At 47.9% G+C, this 22,652-nt stretch overlaps 2 protein-coding genes across 2 annotated transcripts in view; both read left to right on the plus strand.

The window, feature by feature from the left end:
• The window catches only part of LOC107295088 (mitochondrial inner membrane protein OXA1L-like), an 8,946-nt gene extending 3,518 nt beyond the window's left edge, over positions 1–5,428 (plus strand). Inside the window, exons 4-10 of the mRNA XM_015824381.1 lie at positions 1,647–1,790; positions 2,073–2,158; positions 2,238–2,402; positions 2,766–2,870; positions 4,483–4,651; positions 4,746–4,826; positions 5,193–5,428. Of these exons, the coding sequence (XP_015679867.1) occupies positions 1,647–1,790; positions 2,073–2,158; positions 2,238–2,402; positions 2,766–2,870; positions 4,483–4,651; positions 4,746–4,826; positions 5,193–5,272 (830 nt within the window). The 3' untranslated portion in view covers positions 5,273–5,428. The remainder of the gene's footprint in view (positions 1–1,646; positions 1,791–2,072; positions 2,159–2,237; positions 2,403–2,765; positions 2,871–4,482; positions 4,652–4,745; positions 4,827–5,192) is intronic.
• A 1,695-nt stretch (positions 5,429–7,123) lies between these two features.
• Positions 7,124–20,755, plus strand: OXA1L (OXA1L mitochondrial inner membrane protein). The gene is made up of 10 exons (XM_015824382.1): positions 7,124–7,218; positions 10,391–10,531; positions 11,673–11,862; positions 14,368–14,511; positions 14,925–15,010; positions 15,109–15,273; positions 16,365–16,469; positions 17,925–18,087; positions 18,196–18,276; positions 20,352–20,755. The coding sequence occupies exons 1-10, from the start codon at positions 7,159–7,161 to the stop codon at positions 20,459–20,461; spliced, it is 1,245 nt and encodes a 414-aa protein (XP_015679868.1). The 5' UTR covers positions 7,124–7,158; the 3' UTR covers positions 20,462–20,755.
• Positions 20,756–22,652: the final 1,897 nt, after the last annotated feature.

Raw genomic sequence — 22,652 nt, forward strand, 5'->3', positions numbered from 1 at the left:
CTCTCGGACCGGTCGCAATTTGTGTTGGCAGGGGGGCAGAGGTCGACCTCGAGGTGCCTCACTTGTGGGGTACCACAGGGGTCAGTCCTCTCGCCTCTCCTGTTCAACATTTATATGAAGCCACTGGGTGAGATCATCCGTGGTTTCGGGGTGGAGTTTCATCAGTACGCAGATGACACCCAGCTGTACATCTCCACCCCGGACCACCCCAACGATGCCACGGAAGTGATGTCCCGGTTCCTGGAGGCCGTGCGAGTCTGGATGGGGCTTCGACTCAACCCGTCCAAGACCGAGTGGCTGTGGTTTCCGGCGTCACATCATAGCCAGTTGGTTGCATCTCTGGCTATCGGGGGCGAGTCATTAGCTTCCGCGGAGAGGGCCCGCAACCTGGGCGTCCTCCTGGATGCTCGGCTGTCTTTAGACGATCATGTGACAGCCATGGCCAGGGGGGCTTTTCATCAGGTTCGCCTGATACGCCAGTTGCGCCCCTTTCTGGATCGTGACGCTCTACGCACGGTCACTCAAGCCCTCGTTTCCCGCCTGGACTATTGCAACGCTCTCTACATGGGGCTCCCCTTGAGGTGCACCCGGAGGCTCCAGCTAGTTCAGAATGCAGCCGCGCGGGGGATCCTGGGGGCCTCTAGAGGCTCCCATGTAACACCTCTCCTGCGCGAGCTGCACTGGCTGCCTGTGGCCTTCCGGGTGCACTTCAAGGTGTTAGTAACAACCTTTAAAGCGCTCCGTGGCAATGGACCTAGGTATTTGCAAGACCGTCTCCTACCAAACACCTCCCTTCGACCAGTCCGCTCCCACAGAGAGGGCCTCCTTAGGGTGCCGTCGGCCAGACAATGCCGGCTGGCGACCCCCAGGGGGAGAGCCTTCTCTGTGGCAGCTCCTGCCCTCTGGAATGACCTACCCCCCGACCTACGTACAGTTGCGGACCTGCGCCTTTTTCGTCGAGCCCTGAAGGCTCATGTATTCCGTGCGGCCGGCCTGGCATAGTTTGATTATGTTTTAGTGGGGGTTTTGTATGGGGTATTTTTAGAGCAGGCCTGTTATTTAATTTGATTTTAGACAGAAATTTGTGTATATTTATTGTGGCTTTTATTATTGCCTGTTCACCGCCCTGAGTCCCGTAAGGGAGATAGGGCGGTATATAAATTCAATAAATAATAATAATAATAATAATGACCACGCAATGTCATAAATGTGGGGGGGAAAGGGACATAAGTCTCTTTTTTCAGTGCTGCTGTAACTTCAGTCACTAAATGAACTGTGGTAAGTCGAGGACTGTGTGTATGCCAGTGGACCAGGAATTGCGCATTGTGACTGGGAACAGAAGTCAAATCACAACTGGCTGGTAAGCCAGGCCAAAATTGGTAGACAGAATTGACATCGGGGGTACTGTATAAATTTCTTTCGTTCTCACAGATGTCCCAAATCAGCAGAGTGGAGTCTTGAGGTTTTTTTTTAAAAAAAAAAAAATTATTTTGGGGAAATGACCTCCCACCTTGTATTCCTGTGGCTCATCACAGCCTCCCATCCAGCTATGGACTTTCTGCATCTCTAGGGTAAATTCTTGAGGGCCTGAACCTTGTAGTTGCCTTGCAAAGTAATGCAATTCTTCTCTCCTGCCCAATTTCCAGGCACGGTATGTATACGCTGCCTGGTGTTCCCACTCATTGTAAAGAGCCAGCGAGACGCAATCGAATTAAACAACCACGTACCCCAAATGACTGCATTAACTGCCAGAATCAGCGAAGCCAAGAAGACTGGCAACAGACAACAGTGTAAGTTTAAAATGGGATCAAACCTGAGTGGGATTAAAATAAGGTTCTAGGATTAAATCAAAGTCTGAAACAGCAGCCGTTGAGATCAGGCTGAAGGACGACGACGTGGATGGAAAGGTGATCTTCCATTAATATTACCAGCCTCTAAAATGCACTACTATGGTTGAAGGAGATAGGAATTGTAGTCCACTATCTGGAGGACAGGAAGTGCTCATAAGCAACACTTGCAAGACAGGTTTAGTTGTATCTTAGCCTCACATTTCCTGTCTCTTTTGCTCCCAGTTTCGCAGGCCGTCATGGATCTGGAACACTACCAGAAGACCCATAATATTAACCCCCTGCGAGGATTAATCACGCCTCTTGTCCAGGTCAGCTTCTGTGACATGCTTGGAATGTGTTATCGTGTGCACGGCTTACCGGCTTGACCTCTTCTCTTCTCGGTCTCAGGCACCCATTTTCATCTCGTTCTTCTTTGCCCTGCGCAAAATGGCGGAGTGTCCTGTGCCCGGCATGCAGACGGGGGGACTCTGGTGGTTCACGGACCTCGCAGCCCCGGATCCTTACTACATACTTCCGGTGATGGTATCTGTCACCATGTGGATTGTTACGGAGGTACGATTTGGGCAATTTGAAAGCGAAGTCTGGCTAGCCACAGATTTTGCTTCCACTTAGCTTTTACCTAGCGTTCCCCCAGATCTCTTCCTCCACCTGTCGGGATTTTGAAGAAATTGGTAGGCATGAGAGAGGGCTTCTGGGGTGGACCATGTAAAAATCTACCCAGATCTTGACTAGGGATTGAGTGGCTCTCCATTTATCCGAAGCCTGGCTCTGCCTGGATCTTTGACCTGCTTGTTTCCTGTCAGGCTAATTCAAAGCCATCCTGGTGGTGTGGATTGAGGACTGGGATAGATACGTGAAGCAGGAAGAGTAGAAAATTGAGCAGTGGTCACTGGATAACACCTGTCTTTCCTTCAGACTGGGATGCAATCAGGACCTCCACACCCAAACCTGGAGCTAATGAAAAAGGTTTTCCGAGTGATGCCCGTGGTCTTCCTTCCGTTCATAATTTCCTTTCCAACGGTAAGAGGGCATTTCAGCTGGGTTCTGCGGAAAACCCCACGGATTTTTATTTGTTAATCAAACGTATAGGCAGTCTGTCTCACTGTCATGTGCAGATTGCAGTTGTGCAAGGCAAAGATGGCAAAGAGGTAGACATAACTTTCTTTAAGTCTCATAGCTTCAAAGGGGGCACTGCTGGAAACCTGCATGCTTTCCACACTTTGTTCTACAAATTATTTGTTCGTTTATTTAATTGTATTTGTATAGCCACTCATCTCACATAGTGACTCTGGACAGCATACGTAGTAATAATCGAGAGTATATTAAAACCATTAAAACAACATATTTAATTAAAATAAGATAGAAGCAAATAAACTGGTGAAAAAACATATAGTGTACTTTGGTCTAGTAGTTAAGGCTGCAGGCTAGAAACAAGGAGACTTGAGTTCTAGTCCTGCCTTGGGCATGAAAACCAGCTAGGTGGGCCAGTCACTCTTTCTCAGCCCAAGCACTTCACAGGGTTGTTGTGGGGAAAAGTAGGAAGCAGATTAGGTATGTTTGCCACCACAAGTTATTTACAAAAATAATAAAAGATTTTTTTTAAAAAGTCGTACAAGCATCTAACAGGCTCCATTCTACCAAGGGTTCCCCAAACTGGTTGACAAAGCCGTATTTTAAGAGAGGGTGTTACACAGGGCTGGGATCTTAATAGCAGAAAGGGCTTTCTTCCTAGCCCCAAATAAAACAGTCCCTGTCCCACGACGTGTCTCTCCTGCCGGACCTGATAGGAGTGGATATAACCAGGGAGAGGCAGTCGTTCAAATATCTCAATTCCATGACATGTAGAGCTTTGAAGGAAAAAACACCTTGAATTGGACCCAGAAGCAAACTGGCAACCAGGGCACCTCAAGTGGCAGAGGTGTAACACATGCAGATCTTGGAGTAGGCATTACTGCAGCAGCACCAACTGAAACCTCTGGATATTTTTTCAAGGGTAGTCCCGTGTAGAGTGCACTACAGTAGTCCATTCAGGAGGTGAATACGGCAGGAATGACAGAAAGTAGAGTCTCCTGACCCAAGAAAGGGCACAATTGGCACACAGCATGAAGCTGTGCAGAGGCCTTCCTGGCCACAACTCCCACCTACTCTTCAAGCAGGAGTCCTGACTCCGGAGGAACCCCCAAGCTGTGCATGAGGTTTGCTTGGGGCAGGGCAACCCCATCTAACACGAAGATGGTAAATCCCCAGATGCAGAAGGCCTTAAAACCTAAAAGCCACTAAAAGCCTGTTGTTCCTCCACAACTTTCAGGCACTAAGGACATCAGCAGCCTCACTTAGCTCATCAGGGGCAGAGATGTAGAGCAGGTTGTTATCAACTAAGCGTCTAGTCCATATAAGATAGGACTGCATCCACTCGTGTCATTTCTGTTTTTCAGTGGTGCAGGGAGAGATCACCTAATTTCAATAAAGAATATACTTAGCTCAGTGTTGAACTGATTCCTGGTGTGAGCTTGAGTTTTCCTGCAGACATTTCTATACCAGGCTAGATAACCACATCAGTGCAGGAAGGAGCGAAGCAAACCTAGAACCCAGAAGATCATCTGATGTTCTGTGCTCTCTTTCTCCCATGCAGGCCATCTTTACCTACTGGCTGACATCCAACTTTTTCTCTATTATGCAAATATTACTCTTCCGTTTACCTGCCGCTCGTACTTTTTTTCACATTCCTGAGAGGGTGACACACAATCACAATCCTACGAGCGTACCTCCCCAGGAAGATTTTCTGAAGAGCATCAAGGAAGGTGAGTTGAGGGGAAATGGCTGAAGGCAGGAATGGGTTGACCAGATTCATATGGTCACGCACGTTTGGCTGCCTCCTGCTCTAATCTCTCCTAGGATGGCAGAATATCCAGATGGCTCATCAGCTAGACGAAAGACAGAAGTATCTCAAAAAACAACTGGATTCAACACATAAAGGTAAGCCTCTTTCACTGTTAACCTGCTGCCAGCCATGATCACAAATGCTTGTATTTTGCATTTGAGAAAGGGGAGGTCTTATTCTCCAGACGTTGCTGAACTACAATGTCATCGGTCCTGGTATAGGATGCTGGGAGTTGTAGTTCAGCAGCATCCAAAGTCTACCTACAACCTTTTAAAACATCTGGTTTGTAAAGGTTCAGGCTGCTAAACCTAACAGATATTTGATAAGATCCAAACAATCTTTTTTTTCCAGCTTGATTGCAGAAGTTCCTGGGAGTGGAGGGGGGGTGATATACAAGGTGGTTTTTACTTTGAAAAAAAAATACACAGAAGTTTTATTCTTGTGCTCTCTTCCATTCACAGGGTCACTCCACCAAACTTTTCCCCATAGAACCTCACAGCATCCGAGCAAACCACCGCCACAAAAGAGAGACTTGGGATGAAGGCTACCCAAGCTGTATTCAAGGCAAAAACGTTTTCCCACCTCCCTTATCCTTTTGCCCTAGTTTAAATTTATTAATTTTGTTTTCCATTTGCTCTGAGAGCATATGTGTAAATGTGTCTATAAATTTATTACATAAAATTATGCTTTGAATTAACAAATCTTTTCAAATTAAATCTGTAATATGTTGCAAAAAGAAAAGGTCAGCATATCAGGAGCATGAGATTAGAAAAACATGTAATGCAGGGGGGGTAGTCAACCTTGGCTCTTTTATGACTCGTGGACTTCAACTCCCAGAATTCCTGAGCCAGCTGTGCTGGCTCAGGAATTCTGGGAGTTGAAGTCCACGAGTCATAAAAGAGCCAAGGTTGACTACCCCTGATGTAATGTATCCAACTCACCCTTAAAAGGATGTTCACATAATGATATCAAGTCGATACTGTCCACCCTGATGGTTGGTCTGCAATACCAAGAAATCCCACATTGGCATTATTAGTGGATTGTAAGGCTATTGGTTTATTCCATAAATGCATATGGTACCCCATTTGAGCAAAGCCAGAAACAAAAATTACGGATAAAACAGTACAACAAATAACAAAGATGGCACATAAAAATAATCAATTTCTCAAGTAATGCAATAAATACAGAAACCGGGCTCCAGTGACTATTCTGTCCTTATGTCTAATGGAAAAGTCAGGTTTTAAAGGCCTTACAAAAAGCCAACAAAGAAAAGCCATGGTAGGTGACTCACACACACAAACACACACACACCCTCTCTCTCTCTCCCTCCCTCCCTCATTTACATGAGAAACCTCCAAAAACGTGAAAACTTCTATATTTCCCCTCACACACACACCCCGTCATGGCCTATAGTGCAGATTTTCCCAATCTTGCCCACTTTTTTAAGACTTGTGGACTTCAACTCCCAGAATTCCCCAGCCAGCATGCATTCGGGATTTTTATCTGAGATTATTCAACCTCTCCGAGCCTCTCACCATCTGCTCTTTTCAAAAGGCGGACCTCCTTCCCTCAACAGCTTTCTCCTGGCAGTTTTCCCCCCCTTTTCCTACCAAAAGGAGGACGAAATTCCCACTACCGCATCCCTCAACCCCCCCCCCCCTTATAACGTCCTTTCTCCTCATAATTACTTTTCCACAGGCGCAAAAAAAAATATCAGGAAAAGTCTGGCGGCAACCTGTTCCAACTGTGTCAAAAAGGCAAGAATTTTCCTCAGCAAACTTCGTCAGGGCCGACAGAGACCAACGCGCCTCCATAATGAACCTCCTCAGGCGACAGCCCGCCAAAATGTTCGCTCTGCCTTGTTGCTACGCAGGAGAGTCTTTCTGATTGGTGGAGGCTTGTCAGCCAATCGGAAGGAGGGGTGAGTGGGCGGCAAGCCAATCAGAACGAGGATGCTCCAACCGGCGCAAGAGACGCGGGTCTTCAAGTTGCCAAAGCGGAAAAATATTAAGCTGGGAAGACTTGCCCGAACCTATCGCGGAAGCATCACTGCCCGCGAGAAACATGGCCGCGCTTCCTCTTCCGTATCGCCTCGACGAGCACCAGGAAGCCCAAAGGAAATACCGAAGTGCCCGTGACAAATATGGCCACGATGGATAATATCTTAATCTTTACCCTTTTCCCAGATGGCGTTTCACTCTCAAAGTCGTTATTTTATTTTGGGGGTTTTATTTTCCGCCCATCAACGCCGGCCCCCTCGCGAGAAAAGTCGCCCTTCGCCTTGGAGGTCGCCTGGGAGACACAAAGCCGCGTGCCCGTAACCAAGAGGGCCGCGGCGGCGGCGGCCTCGGAAGAGCGTCTGCACGGCTTTTCCGGTCACGTGACGAGGCAGCCGGGTCCTCCGCGGCGGCGGTCAAGTCGGAGACCATGGCGGCTTTCGCGGCGCTGCGGCGAGCGTGGATCGCGGCGGGGGCGCTTCACCCTCAGGTGGGTATGCCCGGGGGGGAAGGACGGGGGCTGTGACGTTACGCGCCCGTCGCACGATGGGATATAATAATAATAATAATGATAAAGTTGCAAGGGACCTTGGAGGTCATCTAGTCCAACCCACTGCTCAAGCAGGAAACCCTATAGTACCATTTCGGACAAATGGCTGTCCAGTCTCTTCTTAAAAACTTCCAGTGTTGGAGCATTCACCGCTTCTGGAGGCAGGTTGTTCCACTGGTTAATTGTTCTCAGTGTCAGGAAGTTTCTCCTTAGTTCTAGGTTGCTTCTCTCCTTGGTTAGTTCCCATCCGTTGCTTCTTGTCCTGCCTTCAGGCGCCTTGGAAAATAGCTTGACTCCCTCTTCTTTGGGGCAGTCCCTGAGATATTGGAAGACTGCTATCATGTCCCCCCTCGTCCTTCTCTTCATTAAACTGGACATATCCAATTCCAGCAGCCGTTCCTTATATGTTTTAGCCTCCAGTCCCCTAATCATCTTTGTTGCTCTTCTCTGTACTCTTTCTAGAGTCTCAACATCTTTTTTACATCGTGGTGACCAAAACTGGATGCCGTATTCCAGGTGTGGCCTTACCAAGACCTTGTAAAGTGGTATTAATACTTCACGTGATCCTGATTCTGACCCTCTGTTAATGCAGCCTAGCACTGTGTTGGCCATTTTGGCAGCTGCAGCACACGGTTGGCTCATATTTAGGTGATTGTCCACTAGGACTCGGAGGTCCCTCTCACAGTTACTACTATTGAGCAAGGTACCCTCTATACCAGGGGTAGGCCACCTTGGCTCTTTTATGACTCGTGGACTTCAACTCCCAGAATTCCTGAGCCAGCATGGCTCAGCTTGGAAACCTCTCCTTTTCCCCTCAGCATGGCTGGCTCAGGAATTCTGGGAGTTGAACTCCACGAGTCATAAAAGAGCCAAGGTTGCCTACCCCTGCCCTATACTATACCTATACATTTGGTTTTTCTTGCCTAAATGTAGATCCTTGCTTTTTTCACCATTGAGTTTCATTTTGTTAGATAGCGCCCAGTGTTCAAGTCTGTCCAGATCCTCCTGTATCCTAAGCCTGTCTTCTGGACTGTTGGCTATTCCTGCCAGCTTGGTGTCGTCTGCAAATTTGATGAGTTCCCCATCAAGTCCGTCCAGCCCGCCACAGGCCTGTGCTGCTCGTCCTTGCAGGGAGCCTGACCCAGGGGCGGGTTAACCGTCGGGTTAATTCCAGGTTGCTTTTCTCCTCGATTAGTTCCCATCCGTTGTTTCTTGTCTTCCCTTCTGGTGCTTTGGAAAATAAATTGATCCCCTCCTCCTCCTTGTGGCAGCCCCTCAAATATTGGAAGACTGCTATCATGTCCCCCCTGAGGCCTTTAATCCCCTTACAGTAGTTGCTCTTTTTCATGGGGACTTTGTAGGTTTGTGGATTGAGGGAAGGAGGAGGAGGAAAACGTGGTGGTTGTGGTTTGTGGGGTCCTTCTGAATTGGGTTGCTTTGTTACAGACGTTTCGTGACCCAGCTAGGTAACATCATCAATCTAGAGTTGGGTTTGGAGAGTAGAGGAGGAAGAAGAACAGGAAGAGGAGGGTGGTGGGGTGGGGTCCTTGGTGCGCTCCGAGCTGGCTTGTTTTCTTGCAGAAGTTTCATTACTCAAAGCTAGTTAACGGCATCGTCGCAGTTGTTAAGTGAATCACTGCGGTTGTTTCGTTAGTAAAATGGTGGCTAAGTGAATCTCAGAAGGTCGGAAAAGGGGATCCCAGGACCCCGGGGACACTGCAACCGTCATAAGTACGTGCCAGTTGCCAAGCCTTCGGATTTTAATCACGTGACCACAGAGGAGGCTGCACAGGCCATGTGAAAAAGGGCCATAAGTCGCTTTTTTCAGTACCTTTGTAAACCCGAACAGTTACTGAAATAACAGATGTAAATGGAGGACTGCCTGTATGAGCGATGCGGTTAGGTGATGTTTTGCTTTACAGCCGCATCGCTTAGTGATACCTGTCCCGATTGCTGTCGTCACCTGAGGACTGTTTGTATAAGCCCGTTCTTTTTCACAAACTTCGCTGGCGGCACAACTGGTTAGCGTGCAGTGTTGCAGGCCAACTCACTGCCCACAGCCAGGAGTTCGATCCTGACCGGCTCAAGGTGGACTCCGCCTTCCATCCTTCCGAGGTGGATAAAATGAGGACCCAGATTGTTTTTTTGGGGGGGGGGGCAACAGGCAGACCCTGTGAACCGCTTAGAGAGGGCTGTAAAGCCTGTGAAGTGTTATGTAAGTCTAAATGCTATTGCTACTGCCCTTCCTTCCTTCCTTCCTGTTTCCTTCCTGCCTTTTCATTTCCTTCCTGCCTTTTTGTTTCCTTCTCGTTTCTGTACTTTTTTATTTCCTTCCTGTTTTTTCCTTCCTCCCTTCCTTCCTTCCTTCTCATTTCTTTCCTGCTTTTTCATTTCCTCCCTGCCTTTTTGTTTTTTTCTTTCTCGTTTCCTTCCTGCCTTTTCATTTCCTTCGTTTTTTCCTTCCTTCCTTCCTTCTCGTTTCCTTCCTACCTTTTCATTTCCTTCCTGCCTTTTTGTTTCCTTCCTTCTCGTTTCCTTCCTGCCTTTTCATTTCGTTCCTTTTCATTTCCTTCCTGTTTTTTCCTTCCTTCTTTCTTCCTTCCTTCTTTCCTTCCTTCCCAGTGATTAGCATGCACTATTGCAGGCCAGCTCCCTGCTCACTGCCAGGAGTTCGATCCTGACCGGCTCAAGGTGGACTCCGCCTTCCATCCTTCCGAGGTGGATAAAATGAGGACCCAGACTGTTGGGGACAACGGGCTGACTCTGTAAACCACTCAGACAGGGCTGTAAAGCGCTGTGAAGCGGTAGATAAGTCTTAAGTGCTATTGCAACTGCCCTTCTGTCCTCCCTTTTTGTTTCCTTTTGTTTCTTTCCTTCCTTTTTATTTCCTTCCTTCCTTCCCAGTGGTCAGCATGCAGTATTGCAGGCTGACTCTGCTGACCGCCACCAGTTCGATCCTGACCTGCTCGAGGTGGACTCAGCCTTCCAGCCTTCCGAGGACCCAGATTGTGGTTTTTTTGGGAGGGGGGCAAGATGCTGACTCCTTTAAACCGCTCAGAGAGTGTTGCGAAGCGGTATATAAGTCTCAAGTGCTGTTGCTATTCCTTTCCAGGTTCCCAGAACATCCACCCCTCTGAGATGGTCCCAGGTCAAAAGCCGGTTGGCTTCCCCGCAGCAGTCTCAGAACTGCCACGTTGTGCTTTTCAGGCCCGCAATCCGACATCAGAGCACCGCAGCGGCTGCAGGCGCGCAGGTAAGGAGAACACACCTGCGCGCTTGGAAAGCAAGGCGAGGTCAAGGAGACGTAGGACTTGGGAATTTTGGGGGATATTCCACACCACCTATAACACTGGTGGCGAACCTATGGCACGCATGCCAGAGGTGGCACTCAGAGCCCTCTCTGTGGGCACGTGCACCGTCGCCCCAGCCCCGCCTCCCGCCACGTCCCCCGGAGGAGAGTTGCCCCCGAGCGCAATCCGCGCAGAGCAGCACAGCCAAGGGCGTGGCAGCCAGGCAGCGGGGACAAGACTGCCCTCGCGCCCTGTCACATGCAGATGATGTTGCGGGGCATGGGTGGAGGGTATGGCTGCCATGGCGCTGCTGGGCTGCCTGGGCGATCTGCGGTGGGCCGTGGAAGCGGTGGGTGGCCATGCGGGTGGGCAGGGCGCAGAGGAGGGTGGGCAGGGAGGCGGGGGCGGTTTTGGGGCACTTGGTCTCTAAAACAGGGCTTTTCAACCAGTGGTACAGGTACCACCTGTGGTACATTGGCACCTGGCAGGTGGTACGCGACTATCCGAGCTGGAGCTCGGCACTGATCCTGGCGCTTCTGCTGAGCCCTGAAGAAGCACCAATCAGCTGAAATATTGCAGCATCTCCAGGGTCTTGTGATTCAGATGCTTGGCAACTGATTCATATTTATGATGGTCACAGTGTCCCAGGGTCATGTGAAGTGACCAAAACCTGCTGCAACCACCCAGCAGACGGGGGGAATAAAGACCAAACACCCCCCCACCCCACCTCCGCTGCCAATCCTCAACAGAAATGCTCACAACAATGAAAACCTCGGACAGGAGGAAGAGCGCCGCCGGGTGGGCAGGCAGGTGTCTTGCTCGGCTGTGGCTTGGGGGGCCCTTTTTCAGTGCCATTGTAACTTCGAACAGTCACTAAGCGAACTGTTGTAAGTCGAGGACTACCTGTACTTTATCACTTTTTTCCTTTTTTGGGGGGGTCGTCAAGTTTTTGACACCTTGCTAGGCGACTGGTGGTATTCGAATATTGCCATATCCTAAAAGTGGTACAATGGGTGAAAAAGTTGAAAAGCCCTGCTCTAAAAGGTTCGCCATCATTGACCTATAATAATCAGGGTGTGTTCCTCTCCCCCCCCCCTCTTTCAGGTTGCTCAAGCTGCAGCACCTGCGCCGGTAGAGACAGTCCTACCTTTAGAGGAACTTAGCCAGGTTGCGGAAGAATCGACTTTGGCCGAACTGGGTCTGGGAGGCTTCAGTCCCGTGGGTCTAATCATGAAGATTTTGGAGTCTTTCCACCTGGACCTGGGGCTGCCTTGGTGGGGAGCCATCGTAGGAGGTAAAAGAGGACCGCTGGGGTCGTTAAGCAGATTGGAAGAGAAAGGCATTTTTACCTCCTGGATAGGAAAAAAATAAAATAAAATAAAGATTCGCTCCCTGGAGAATCCCATTAAAAAAGATATCCTTGGAAGTGATAGGGGGAAATCCTTCACTCTTATTTATTATTATTATTATTATTATTATTATTATTATTATTATTATTATTATTATTATTATTCATCATCATCATCATCATCATCATAATCTATATAAATAAAAATGTAAATGTTCGTTTGTTCAAAATCTTAAATCTCCGAAAGTTCTTCACCGATTGCTTTGAAATTTTGACACAACGTTGCATTCGAATACACGCGTATTTTTATATACCTACTATTATATAGATGTCACACCTGTGACAGGTAAAAACATGCTTTTTTTGAAAAACAGCGCCATCTGTTGGCTGAGTGAACGAGAGCCACAGCAATGCATGGCCAGGTACAGCTAGTAATAATAATAATAATAAAGTTGGAAGGGACCTTGGAGGTCATCTAGTCCAGGGGTAGGCAACCTTGGCTCTTTTATGACTCGTGGACTTCAACTCCCAGAATTCCTGAGCCGGCATGAGGGAAACTTTGGCCCCTTCACGACTCGTGGACTTCAACTCCCAGAATTCCTGAGTCAGCATGGCTCAGCTTGGAAACCTCTCCCTTTCCCCTCAGCATGGCTGGCTCAGGAATTCTGGGAGTTGAAGTCTACGAGTCATGAAGGGGCCAAAGTTTCCCCCATGCTGGCTCAGGAATTCTGGGAGTTGAAGTCCACGAGTCATGAAGGGGCCAAAATTTCCCTCATGCTGACTCAGGAATTCTGGGAGTTGAAGTCCATGAGTCATGAAGGGGCCAAAGTTTCCCCCGTGCTGGCTCAGGAATTCTGGGAGTTGGGAGTCCACGAGTCATAAAAGGACCAAGTTTTAAGACCCCTGGTTTAAATAATAATGATGATGATGATGATGATGATGATGATAAAGTTGGGACCTCGGAGGTCATCTAGTCCAACCTTTTTCCCTCACAGTCACGTGATCAAAATTCAGGCATTTGGGCAGGGGTAGGCAACCTTGGCTCTTTTATGACTCGTGGACTTCAACTCCCAGAATTCCTGAGCCAGCCATGCTGAGGGGAAAGGAAGAGGTTTCCAAGCTGAGCCAGGCTGGCTCAGGAATTCTGGGAGTTGAAGTCCACGAGTCATGAAGGGGCCAAAGTTTCCCTCATGCTGGCTCAGGAATTCTGGGAGTTGAAGTCCACGAGTCATAAAGGGGCAAGCAACCCTACACCATTTCGGACAAATGGCTGTCCAGTCTCTTCTTTAAAACTTCCAGTGTTGGAGCATTCACCGCTTCTGGAGACAGGTTGTTCCACTGGTTAATTGTTCTAACTGTCAGGAAGTTTCTCCTTAGTTCTAGGTTGCTTCTCTCCTTGACTAGTTTCCACCCGTTGCTTCTTGTCCACAACATTAACAGAACACATCATCTAACATGCGAACGCAAATATAAGTTTAAATAAAGAGTCATGTACTTGAATAAAATATTTTACATGTGAATGTTTTAAGTAAAATATTTAAACATCGACATAAAATGCGCCACCACGCCTGGGAGGTTTTTAGGAAGAGATTGGACAACCATTTGTCTGGAATGGTACAGGGTTTCCTGCCGGAGTAAGGGGTTGGACTAGAAGACCTCCAAGGTCCCTTCCAACTCTGTTCTTCTGTTATCATCAAATCCATATATATAAAATAAAGAGGTCAGTACAATAGACAAAGTATTAAATTAAGGTAAAATTCTTCATCCTGCAGGATCCTGACCAGGGAGGATTAAGATAGTATGTCTGCTTTTATTGAATCCAAATTAATGGAATAAAAAAAAATCAGGGTTTCAGGTTACTGTTCTTGAACTTAGATACCAGGTGACAGTGAGTTCTAGTCCCACCTTAGGCATGAAAGCCAGCTAGGTGGCTTTGGGCCAATCACGAGAAGGTGGTGAGTTCTAGTTCCGCCTTAGCTATGAAAGCCAGCTAGGTGACTTTGGGCCAATCACGAGGTGGTGAGTTCTAGTGCTGCCTTAGCTATGAAAGCCAGCTAGGTGACTATGAGCCAATCACCAGGTGGTGGTGAGTTCTAGTCCCGTCTTAGCTATGAAAGCCAGCTACGTGACTTTGGCCCAATCACGAGGAGGTGGTGAGTTTTAGTTCCGCCTTAGCTATGAATGCCAGCTAGGTGACTTTGGACCAGTCACCAGGAGGTGGTGAGTTCTAGTCCCGCCTTAGCTGCGAAAGCCAGCTGGGTGACTTTGGGCCAATCACCAGGCGATGGTGAGTTCCAGTCCCCCTTACCCATGGAAAGGGGCTGGGTGACCTAGTGTCACTCACTCTCAGCCCAAGTTACCTCACACGGATATTGTTACATTGTGGGTAATTTTCAAGCTGCTGGTCCTCCTGAAAATAATCGAGGTTTTCTCTCCGTCTCAAATTTTTAGGCACGGTCCTGGCCCGCTGTTTGGTCTTCCCCCTGATTGTGAAGAGCCAGCGACAGGCGGTCCTCCTCAATAACCATTATCCCCAAATGAGCGAGATGAATTCCAGAATCACTGACGCCAGGAAGTCGGGGAATCGGAAAGAATGTACGTTTAGAGTGTGGTTAAAAACCCGAGGACCCAAGAGACGGTTGGACTGAATTGAGGATTTGATTAAAGGGAGGGAGGAAGAAAAAAGAAAGAAAGAAAGAAAGAAGGAGAAAGAGGAAGGAGAAAGAAAAGGAAGGAAAGAAAGGGAGGGAGAGAAGAAAAGGAAGGAAGGAAGGAAGGAGAAAGGGAGGGAGAGAAAGAAGGAAGGGGAGAGAAAGAAGAAAAGGAAGGAAGGGCAAGAAGAGGAAGGAAGGAGAGAGAGGGAGGTTGAGCGAGAGAGAAAAGGAGGGAGAGAGAAATAAAGAGGGGAAGAAGGAGGGAGAGAGAGAAAGAAGGAAAGAAAGAAGTAAAATTAGCAATGTTTTTTCAATATTGCTCATCCTGAAACTATTTCTCCTTTAATCTCCCAGTTATGAAGGCTTACACGGAACTGAACCAGTATCAGAAACAGCATAATCTTAATCCTAGAGCAGGATTCCTCGCACCCTTGATCCAGGTCCGTTTCCACAAAATTCCACCTGACCCTTAACGCGCTTGGAATTTGTGTTAGCTATCCGGCTCACCCGCCTGACCTTTTTCTCTCCTCTGTCTCAGACACCCATTTTCATCTCGTTCTTCTTTGCCCTGCGCAAAATGGCGGAGTGTCCTGTGCCCAGCATGCAGACAGGGGGGCTCTGGTGGTTCACGGACCTCACAGCCCCGGATCCTTACTACGCTCTACCCCTGATAACAACTGCCACCATGTGGGCTGTTCTGGAGGTAGGACTTGGTTATGATGCTAGGCCATGAAACCAGGATACTGGGAATTCTAGTTCCACCGTAAGCCTGAAAACTGGCTGGGTGACTTTGAGCCAATTGGCCAGGTGACGAGGAGTTCTAGTCCCGCCTTCAGTATGAAAACTGACTGGGTGACTTTGGGCCAAACACCAGGCAACAGGGAGTTCTAGTCCCGCCTTAGGCATGAAAACTGACTGGGTGGTTTTGGGCCAATCGCCAATAGATGGGAGTGGAGGGGTTACTTTGAGCCAATTGCCAGACAACAAGGAGTTCCAGTCCCGCCTTAAGCACAAAAATTGACTGGATGATTTTGGGCCAAACACCAGGCAACAGAGAGTTCTAGTTCTGCCTTAGCCACGAAAACTAACTGGGTTACTTTCCGCCAATCGCCAGGCAACAGGGAGTTCTAGTCCCGGCTTAGGCATGAAAACTGACTGGGTGACTTTGGGCCAATCGCCAGGCAACAGGGAGTTCTAGTCCCGCCTTAGGCATGAAAACTGACTGGGTGACTTTGGGCCAATTGCCAGGCAACAGGGAGTTCTAGCCCCGCCTTGGGCACGACTAGACTGGGTGACTTTGATCCAGTCGCCCGAAGACGGGGAGTTCTAGTCTCCCTTTAGGCGTGAAAGTTGACCGATTGACTACTGGACCAATCAGCACGAGGCCATGAGTTCTAGTCCTGCCTTAAGTCATGAAAGCCGGTTGGGTGACTTTGGGTCACACTCACTTGCTCTCTCAGCCTACCCCACCTTACAGGGTGGTTGTTTTGGGGGAAAAGAGGAGGGGGGGGCAGAAACAGATGTGAAAAGAGGAATTTGAAGAACAAGATTTCCCAATCTTGGTGACTTTAAAGACTTGTGGACTTCAACTCCCAGAATTCCCCAGCCAGCACGTGCTGGCTAGGGAATTCTGGGAGTTGAAGTCCACAGGTCTTTAAAGTCACCAAGATTGGGAAACCCTGTTGTAGAAGTTCAAACACTACCCAGTAATGACATCATATCTCTCTCTCTCTCTCCCTCTCTCTCTCTCTTTCTCTCTCTCTCTCTCTCTCTTCCTCTCTCTCTCCTCTGCAGTTTGGGGCAGAAACTGGAGTCTCCAATCCGAGTTACCACGTGATGAAAACAGTTTTCCGAGTGATGCCTCTCCTGTTGTTGCCGATCACGATCAACTTCCCAACGGTGAGAAAGGAAGAACCTCTTCCTTCATCGCGACATCGCACCAAAGGCCACGGATTGCTTGCAGGTGCAACCAACAGCTCGGCCTTGGCAGGATTTGAAACCCGCACTTTTTCTGGACATTGGTTTATTTGTGTTTGTCATGGAGAAATGCGTGGATGACGCTCTATGAGCTAGGCAGGGTCTTTTTTTTTTGCTGACATTAGAAGGAGGAGGAAGAAGAGGAGGAGGAGAAAGAAGGAGGAGGAGGAGAAGAAGAAGGGAGGAGAAGAAAGAAGGAGGAGGAGGAGAAGAAAAGAAGAAGAAGAAGAAGAAGAAGAAGAAGAAGAAGAAGAAGAAGAAGAAGAAGAAGAAGAAGAAGAAGAAGAAGAAGAAGAAGAAGAAGAAGAAGAAGAAGAGGAGGAGAAGGGAGGAGGAGAAGAAGAAGAAGAAGAGAAGAAGAAGAGGAGGAGAAGAAGAAGGGAGGAGGAGGAGAAGAAAGGAGGAGGAGGAGGAGAAAGGAAGAAGAAGAAGAAGAAGAAGAAGAAGAAGAAGAAGAAGAAGAAGAAGAAGAAGAAGAAGAAGAAGAAGAAGAAGAAGAAGAAGACGACGACGACGACTGGGGTCCTTGGTGTTCTCTGAGCTTTTCTTGCACACATTGCATTACCAAACTAGGTAACATGATCAGTGCTAGAAGTGTGCAGAGTTTCCAGAGACGAGGAGGAGAAGGATTGGAGAGGGGTCCTTGGGGGCTCTGTGAGTTTGGCTGGGTTTTTTTTGCAGACATCTCATGACCCAACTAGGGAACATCATCAGTGCTAGAAATATGTGGAGTTTGCAGGGACGAGGAGGAGGAGGAGAACTGTGGGGTCCTTGGTGCTCTCTGCACTTGGTTGTTTTCTTGCAGACGTTTCATGACCAAACTAGGTAACATCAACAGTGCTAGATAACAAACTGGAGTGGAGAAGAAGAAGAGGAGGGGGAGAAGAAGAAGGACTGGGGAGTCCTCTGAGCGTGATTGTTTTCTTGCAGACGTCTCATAACCCAGCTAGGGAACCTCATCAGTGCTTGAACAGAGTGGGATGTGTGGAGTAGAGAAGAAGGGAGAAAGGGGGACGGACGAAGAGAGGAAAGGAAGAAGAGGGGGAGGACTGGGGAGTCCTCCGAGCCCGGTGGTTTTTTAGCAGACGTTTCATGACCCAACTAGGTAACACCATCAGTTGTTGCACCGTTTGTGTGAGTTTGTCGTTCCTTGATTGCGAATTTGTGCACGGTGTGTCGTACTGCGCTGAGTACTGTTTGAGACCCTTCGCTTCCTTTATCTCGGCTTGCTACCAAAATGAGTTAACTGTGGAAAAACAGCTTGCTTGTTCGCCAGCGCCGTTGGAACTTCGAACGGTCGCTGAACGGACGGTTGTAAACCGAGGACTAACCTGTTTTTGACCTCTCTTTTTTTTGTTGTTGTTGTCTTCCGCGCAGGCCATTTTCAGCTACTGGTTGACGTCCAACCTGTACTCGCTGGGACAAGTGTTACTGTTACGTTCGCCCTCCGTCCGCACCTTCCTCCGCATGCCTAAACCGGAAATTCACAAGCCCGCAGCGGGACAGGCCCCGAAAGGATTATTTGACAGTTTCAAAACGGGTGAGTTGAGAAAAAGGGGGTTCGAAGGCTGGGAGGGGGGGTTATGTCCTTCATAAGGTCCGGCGTGCTGAGCGACCTCGTCTTCCCTTCTCCTCCGCTCTCTCCTAGGATGGGAGAGCTTCCAGGCCAAAAGACGATTACAGGAACGAGAGGACCGCATCAAAAATCACCTGACTTTAGCGGCGGCGGGTAAGTCGCTTTGGCGGGTAGTCCTCGCTGTTATGGCCGTTTGTATAGCGACCACTGAAAAAAAGTGACTTGCAACTTGTGCTCACGTGTACGGCCGTCGCAGCATCTCTACAGTTCAACCCGAGCAAAATTTGGGGTGTTTGGCCACCGACCCGTACAGATTAGTCCCCGACTTACAACAGTTCGTTTAGTGACCGTTCGGAGTTACAACGGCACTGAAAAACAGACTTACGACCGTTTTTTCACAGTTAACGACCTTTGCAGCGTTCTCCCTGATCACGTGATCGAAATTCGAATGCACGGCAATCGGTTCATATTTATGATGGTCATCGGTTCATATTTATGACGGTCGCGGTGTCCCAAGGTCACATGATCCCCTTTTGCGACCTGGGGAAGCCAGATTCGCTTAACAACTGTGTTCCTGATTTGACAACTGCAGTGATTTATTTCCCTTAACTGTGGCCAGAAAGGTCGTAAAATGGGCCCCAAAACCTCCCTTAACAGATGTCTCGGTTAGCGACATAAATTTTGGGCTCAGTTGTGTTCATAAGTCGAGGACTGTCCGTATTTAATGCTTCAAGGTTTGGGCAAGGAAGGTGGATTGCTTGCCTTGGGGAGGAATTCTTATTTTTTCACGATTGAAGGCGAACGTAGACGTCCCAGGGTAATGTTGCAGGATACAATCTGGGTCGGTCACCGGGAACAAAGGTTTTGTCTTCTGAGCTTTTGGACTCGTGCTGGGCCCATCCTCAGGGAACTAGACTAGATTAGACTGGGAATGGAATAGAATGGAATGGAAGAGAAGAGAAGAGAAGAGAATAAGAAATAATAGAATAGAATAAGAAATAGAATAGAATAGAATAGAATAGAATAAGAAATAGAACAGAATAGGAATGGAATGAATAGAGCAGAACAGGAATAGAATAGAATAGAATAGAATAGAATAGAATAGAATAGAATAGAACAGAACAGAACAGAACAGAACAGAACAGAACAGAACAGAATAAGAAATAATAGAATAGAATAAGAAATAGAATAGAATAAGAAATAATAGAATAGAATAAGAAATAGAATAGAATAAGAAATAGAATAGAATAGAATAAGAAATAGAGCAGAATAGGAATGGAAGGAATAGAGTAGAGCAGAGCAGAACAGGAGTAGAATAGAATAGAATAGAATAGAATAAGAAATAATAGAATAGAATAGAATAGAATAGAATAAGAAATAGAACAGAATAGGAATGGAATGAGTAGAGTAGAGCAGAACAGGAATAGAATAGAATAGAATAAGAAAGAATAGAATAGAATAGTAGAATAGAATAAGAAATAGAACAGAATAGGAAATAATAGAATAGAATAGAATAAGGAATAGAACAGAATAGGAATGGAATGAATAGAGTAGAGTAGAGCAGAACAGGAATAGAATAGAATAGAATAGAATAGAATAAGAAATAGAACAGAATAGGAATGGAATGAATAGCATAGAACAGAACAGAATAGCATAGCATAGCATAGGAAATAGAATAGAATAGATATGGAATGAAGAATGGAATAGAGTAGAGTAGAGTAGAATAAAATAGAATATGGAATGAAGAATGGAACGGAACAGGACAGAATAGAACAGAATAGAATAGGAGTTGGAAGTGACCTTGAAGGTCCTCTAGTCCAACCCCCTGCTCAAGCAGGAAACCCTACACCATTCCAGATAACTGACTGTCCAGTCTCTTCTTAAAATCCTCCAGTGATGGAGCCACCCACAACTTCTGGAGTTGTTCCACCGATTGATTGTTCTAACAGTCAGGAAGTTTCTCCTTAGTTCCAGGTTGCTTCTCTCTTTGGTTAGTTTCCATCCGTTGCTTCTTCTCCTGCCTTGAGGTGCTTTGGAGAATAGCTTGACCACCTCCCTCTTCTTTGAGGCAACTTCTCTCCAGCCTTCTCTCTCTGACTAGGGAGAAGTTGCCTGAAAGGGGGGGGGGCTCCAGCACAAGTCCCAAAGCTCGGAAGACAACAAATCCTCTGGTCCTTGGTGACCAGCCCAGATTGCATTCTGCAATTCTTATTTTTCTTTGCTCGCAGGGCCGCTGCGTCAGACCTTTACCGAGAACCCTTTGAAGGACCTGCAGCTTGAGTCTAGCAAGACGACAACGACGACGAAAAAGAGACCCTGGGAAGACACATTAATCTGAAGGCAACAGGACTCTACTCCCATTTCCTCTCGGGTTCCTTATCCCCTCGTCTCATAGTTCAGAGGTCCCCAACCCCGGAGCCATAGACCAGTACCGGGCCGCGGCATGCCGAAAACCGGACCGTGCAAAAAAGCGAAGCTCCATCCGTGGGAGGCAGGGAGCACACAAAACCATGCCATGCTCCGGTCCGTGGGGGAAAAAATCCTCTCTCCTCGGAGGAAGCGGTCCCCGGTGCTCCCAAGGTTGGGGGGCACTGTCATTGTTCCATTCATCACTAATAAAGGATGCTCTCTTTGGTTCTGTTCCTGCCTGCTGTTGCAAACGTAAGAATCTGAAAGAAGGACAGGTAGTCCTCGACTTAACGACCGTACGCTCAGTGACCGTTGGAAATTTCTCGGGATACGAGGTTCCTTTCTCCAACCCAGCCTACCGGTTCCCTTCCCTGTGGTGTGCCGGTCGTCAGGTAGTCGACTTAACAACCGTTCGTTGAGCGACTGTTTAAAGATAACAACGACACTGACAAAAGGGACTGATAACCGTTTTTCACACTTGCAACCGTGGCAGCCATCACCTGGTCAAAATTCAGAGGCTTGGCAACTGACTCCTATTTATGACGGTCGCAGCGTCCCGGGGATGTTACGTGATCCCCTTTTGCGACCGTCTGATGAGCAAAGTCAATGGTAACAACCATGTTACCAACTTAAACAACTGCATCGATTCACTTAATGGGGGTAAGAAAGGTCGTAAAATGGGGCAAAGCTCACTTAGCGACCTGGATTTTGGGTACAGTTGCCGTCGTTGGGGGACTACCTGAACTAGAAAATTTAGACAACCACACCTCGGAGGGACAGGATAGCGGTCATTGAGCAAGGCAATCAATGTGGGTGTCTCACTTCATGATGGCAACAACTTACAGTTGTATTCGGCAGGCTCCATTAAGGTTGTAAGTCAGGGACTACCACCATACCCACGTACTGCTGTAACCCCCCCCCCCCCAGCTATCGACTGCCTGAAAAGCTCATAGATCAGAGGTCCCCAGCCGTTTGGGCACCAGGGACCAGTTCTGCAGAGAGAGGGTTTTCCGCGGACCGGAGGCTGCAACGTTTTGTGTGCTGCCTGCATCCCGCGGATGGAGCTTTGCTTGTTTTTGCGGCCCGGTTGCTGGCATGCCGCAGCCCAATACCGGTCCACGGACGGGGGGTTGGGGACCCCGGTCATAGAGGAAATGAAAAGGCCACTGCTTTAACACTTAGGGACCGCCAGGAGAAATCTTGGCAGCTTTTTCTGCAATGTTTTTAGAAATAATTTGTCATTGCCTTCTTCACTGTCTTCTTGCTTGGGCTTTAGGCCGAAGGTAGAAGTAAGTGCCACAGTCTCTCCTTTTCTAGCTTGGTGCATTTAATAACTACACCAATTTTTAATTGCTAGCATCTTGCACCGGGTACAAACTTGGCAATGGTTGAGAATTCAATTCTAGATGTGATCAGATCATCTTTGAGGTCTCCTCGGATGCAGGAGTTCAACCCTATTAGGTCCTCAAGGAGAACAATCTTTTTTAGGCCCCACGCATTTTTTATTCCCTAATACAAAGGTCCCCAACCTTGTGGGCACCAGGGACCGCTTCCGTGGAGGGACCGCTTCCGTGGAGAGAGGTTTTTCCGCGGACCGGAGGGAGTGTGATTTTGTATAGTGCCTGCATCTCGCGGATGGGGCTTTGCTTGTTTGTACGGATCGGTTGCTGGCATGCCGCGGCCACGGACCAGGGCTTGGGGACTTCTTCTTGTGCCATATCCGTTATCAGACGTTGGCGATCATGTTGGCAATCCTGTTTTTATCAGCAGCCGCACGAAAAAGTGCTGCTGAGTTTTGTCCAAGCCAGTCCCTTAGATTTCGAATCCACGATGTTCTTCTTCTGCCTGGACCTCGTTTGCCTTCAATCTTTCCCTGGAGGATTAAATGGAGTATGCCGTATTTTTCTGGGTGTCGTATCACGTGTCCAAAATATTCTAATTTTCGTTTTTTAATTGTTTTGATGAGTTCCCTTGGCTTTCCCAGGCGGCTGATCACCTCCTCATTTCTGATCTTGTCAACTCATGGACTTCAACTCCCAGAATTCCTGAGCCAGCCACGCTGAGGGGAAAGGGAGAGGTTTCCAAGCTGAGCCATGCTGGCTCAGGAATTCTGGGAGTTA

Source organism: Protobothrops mucrosquamatus, unplaced genomic scaffold (genome assembly GCF_001527695.2).
Source record: "Protobothrops mucrosquamatus isolate PMUCROS unplaced genomic scaffold, P.Mucros_1.0 scaffold2216, whole genome shotgun sequence".
Lineage (NCBI taxonomy): Eukaryota > Metazoa > Chordata > Lepidosauria > Squamata > Viperidae > Protobothrops > Protobothrops mucrosquamatus.

Excerpts from the sequence above, each read along its gene's own strand:
- OXA1L (XM_015824382.1), top strand. The coding sequence starts at position 7,159 with ATGGCGGCTTTCGCGGCGCTGCGGCGAGCGTGGATCGCGGCGGGGGCG. Across the intron at positions 10,532-11,672 it reads CAGCGGCTGCAGGCGCGCAG|GTTGCTCAAGCTGCAGCACC; the intron begins GTAAGGAGAACA and ends CCCCTCTTTCAG. Across the intron at positions 15,274-16,364 it reads CCATGTGGGCTGTTCTGGAG|TTTGGGGCAGAAACTGGAGT; the intron begins GTAGGACTTGGT and ends TCTCCTCTGCAG.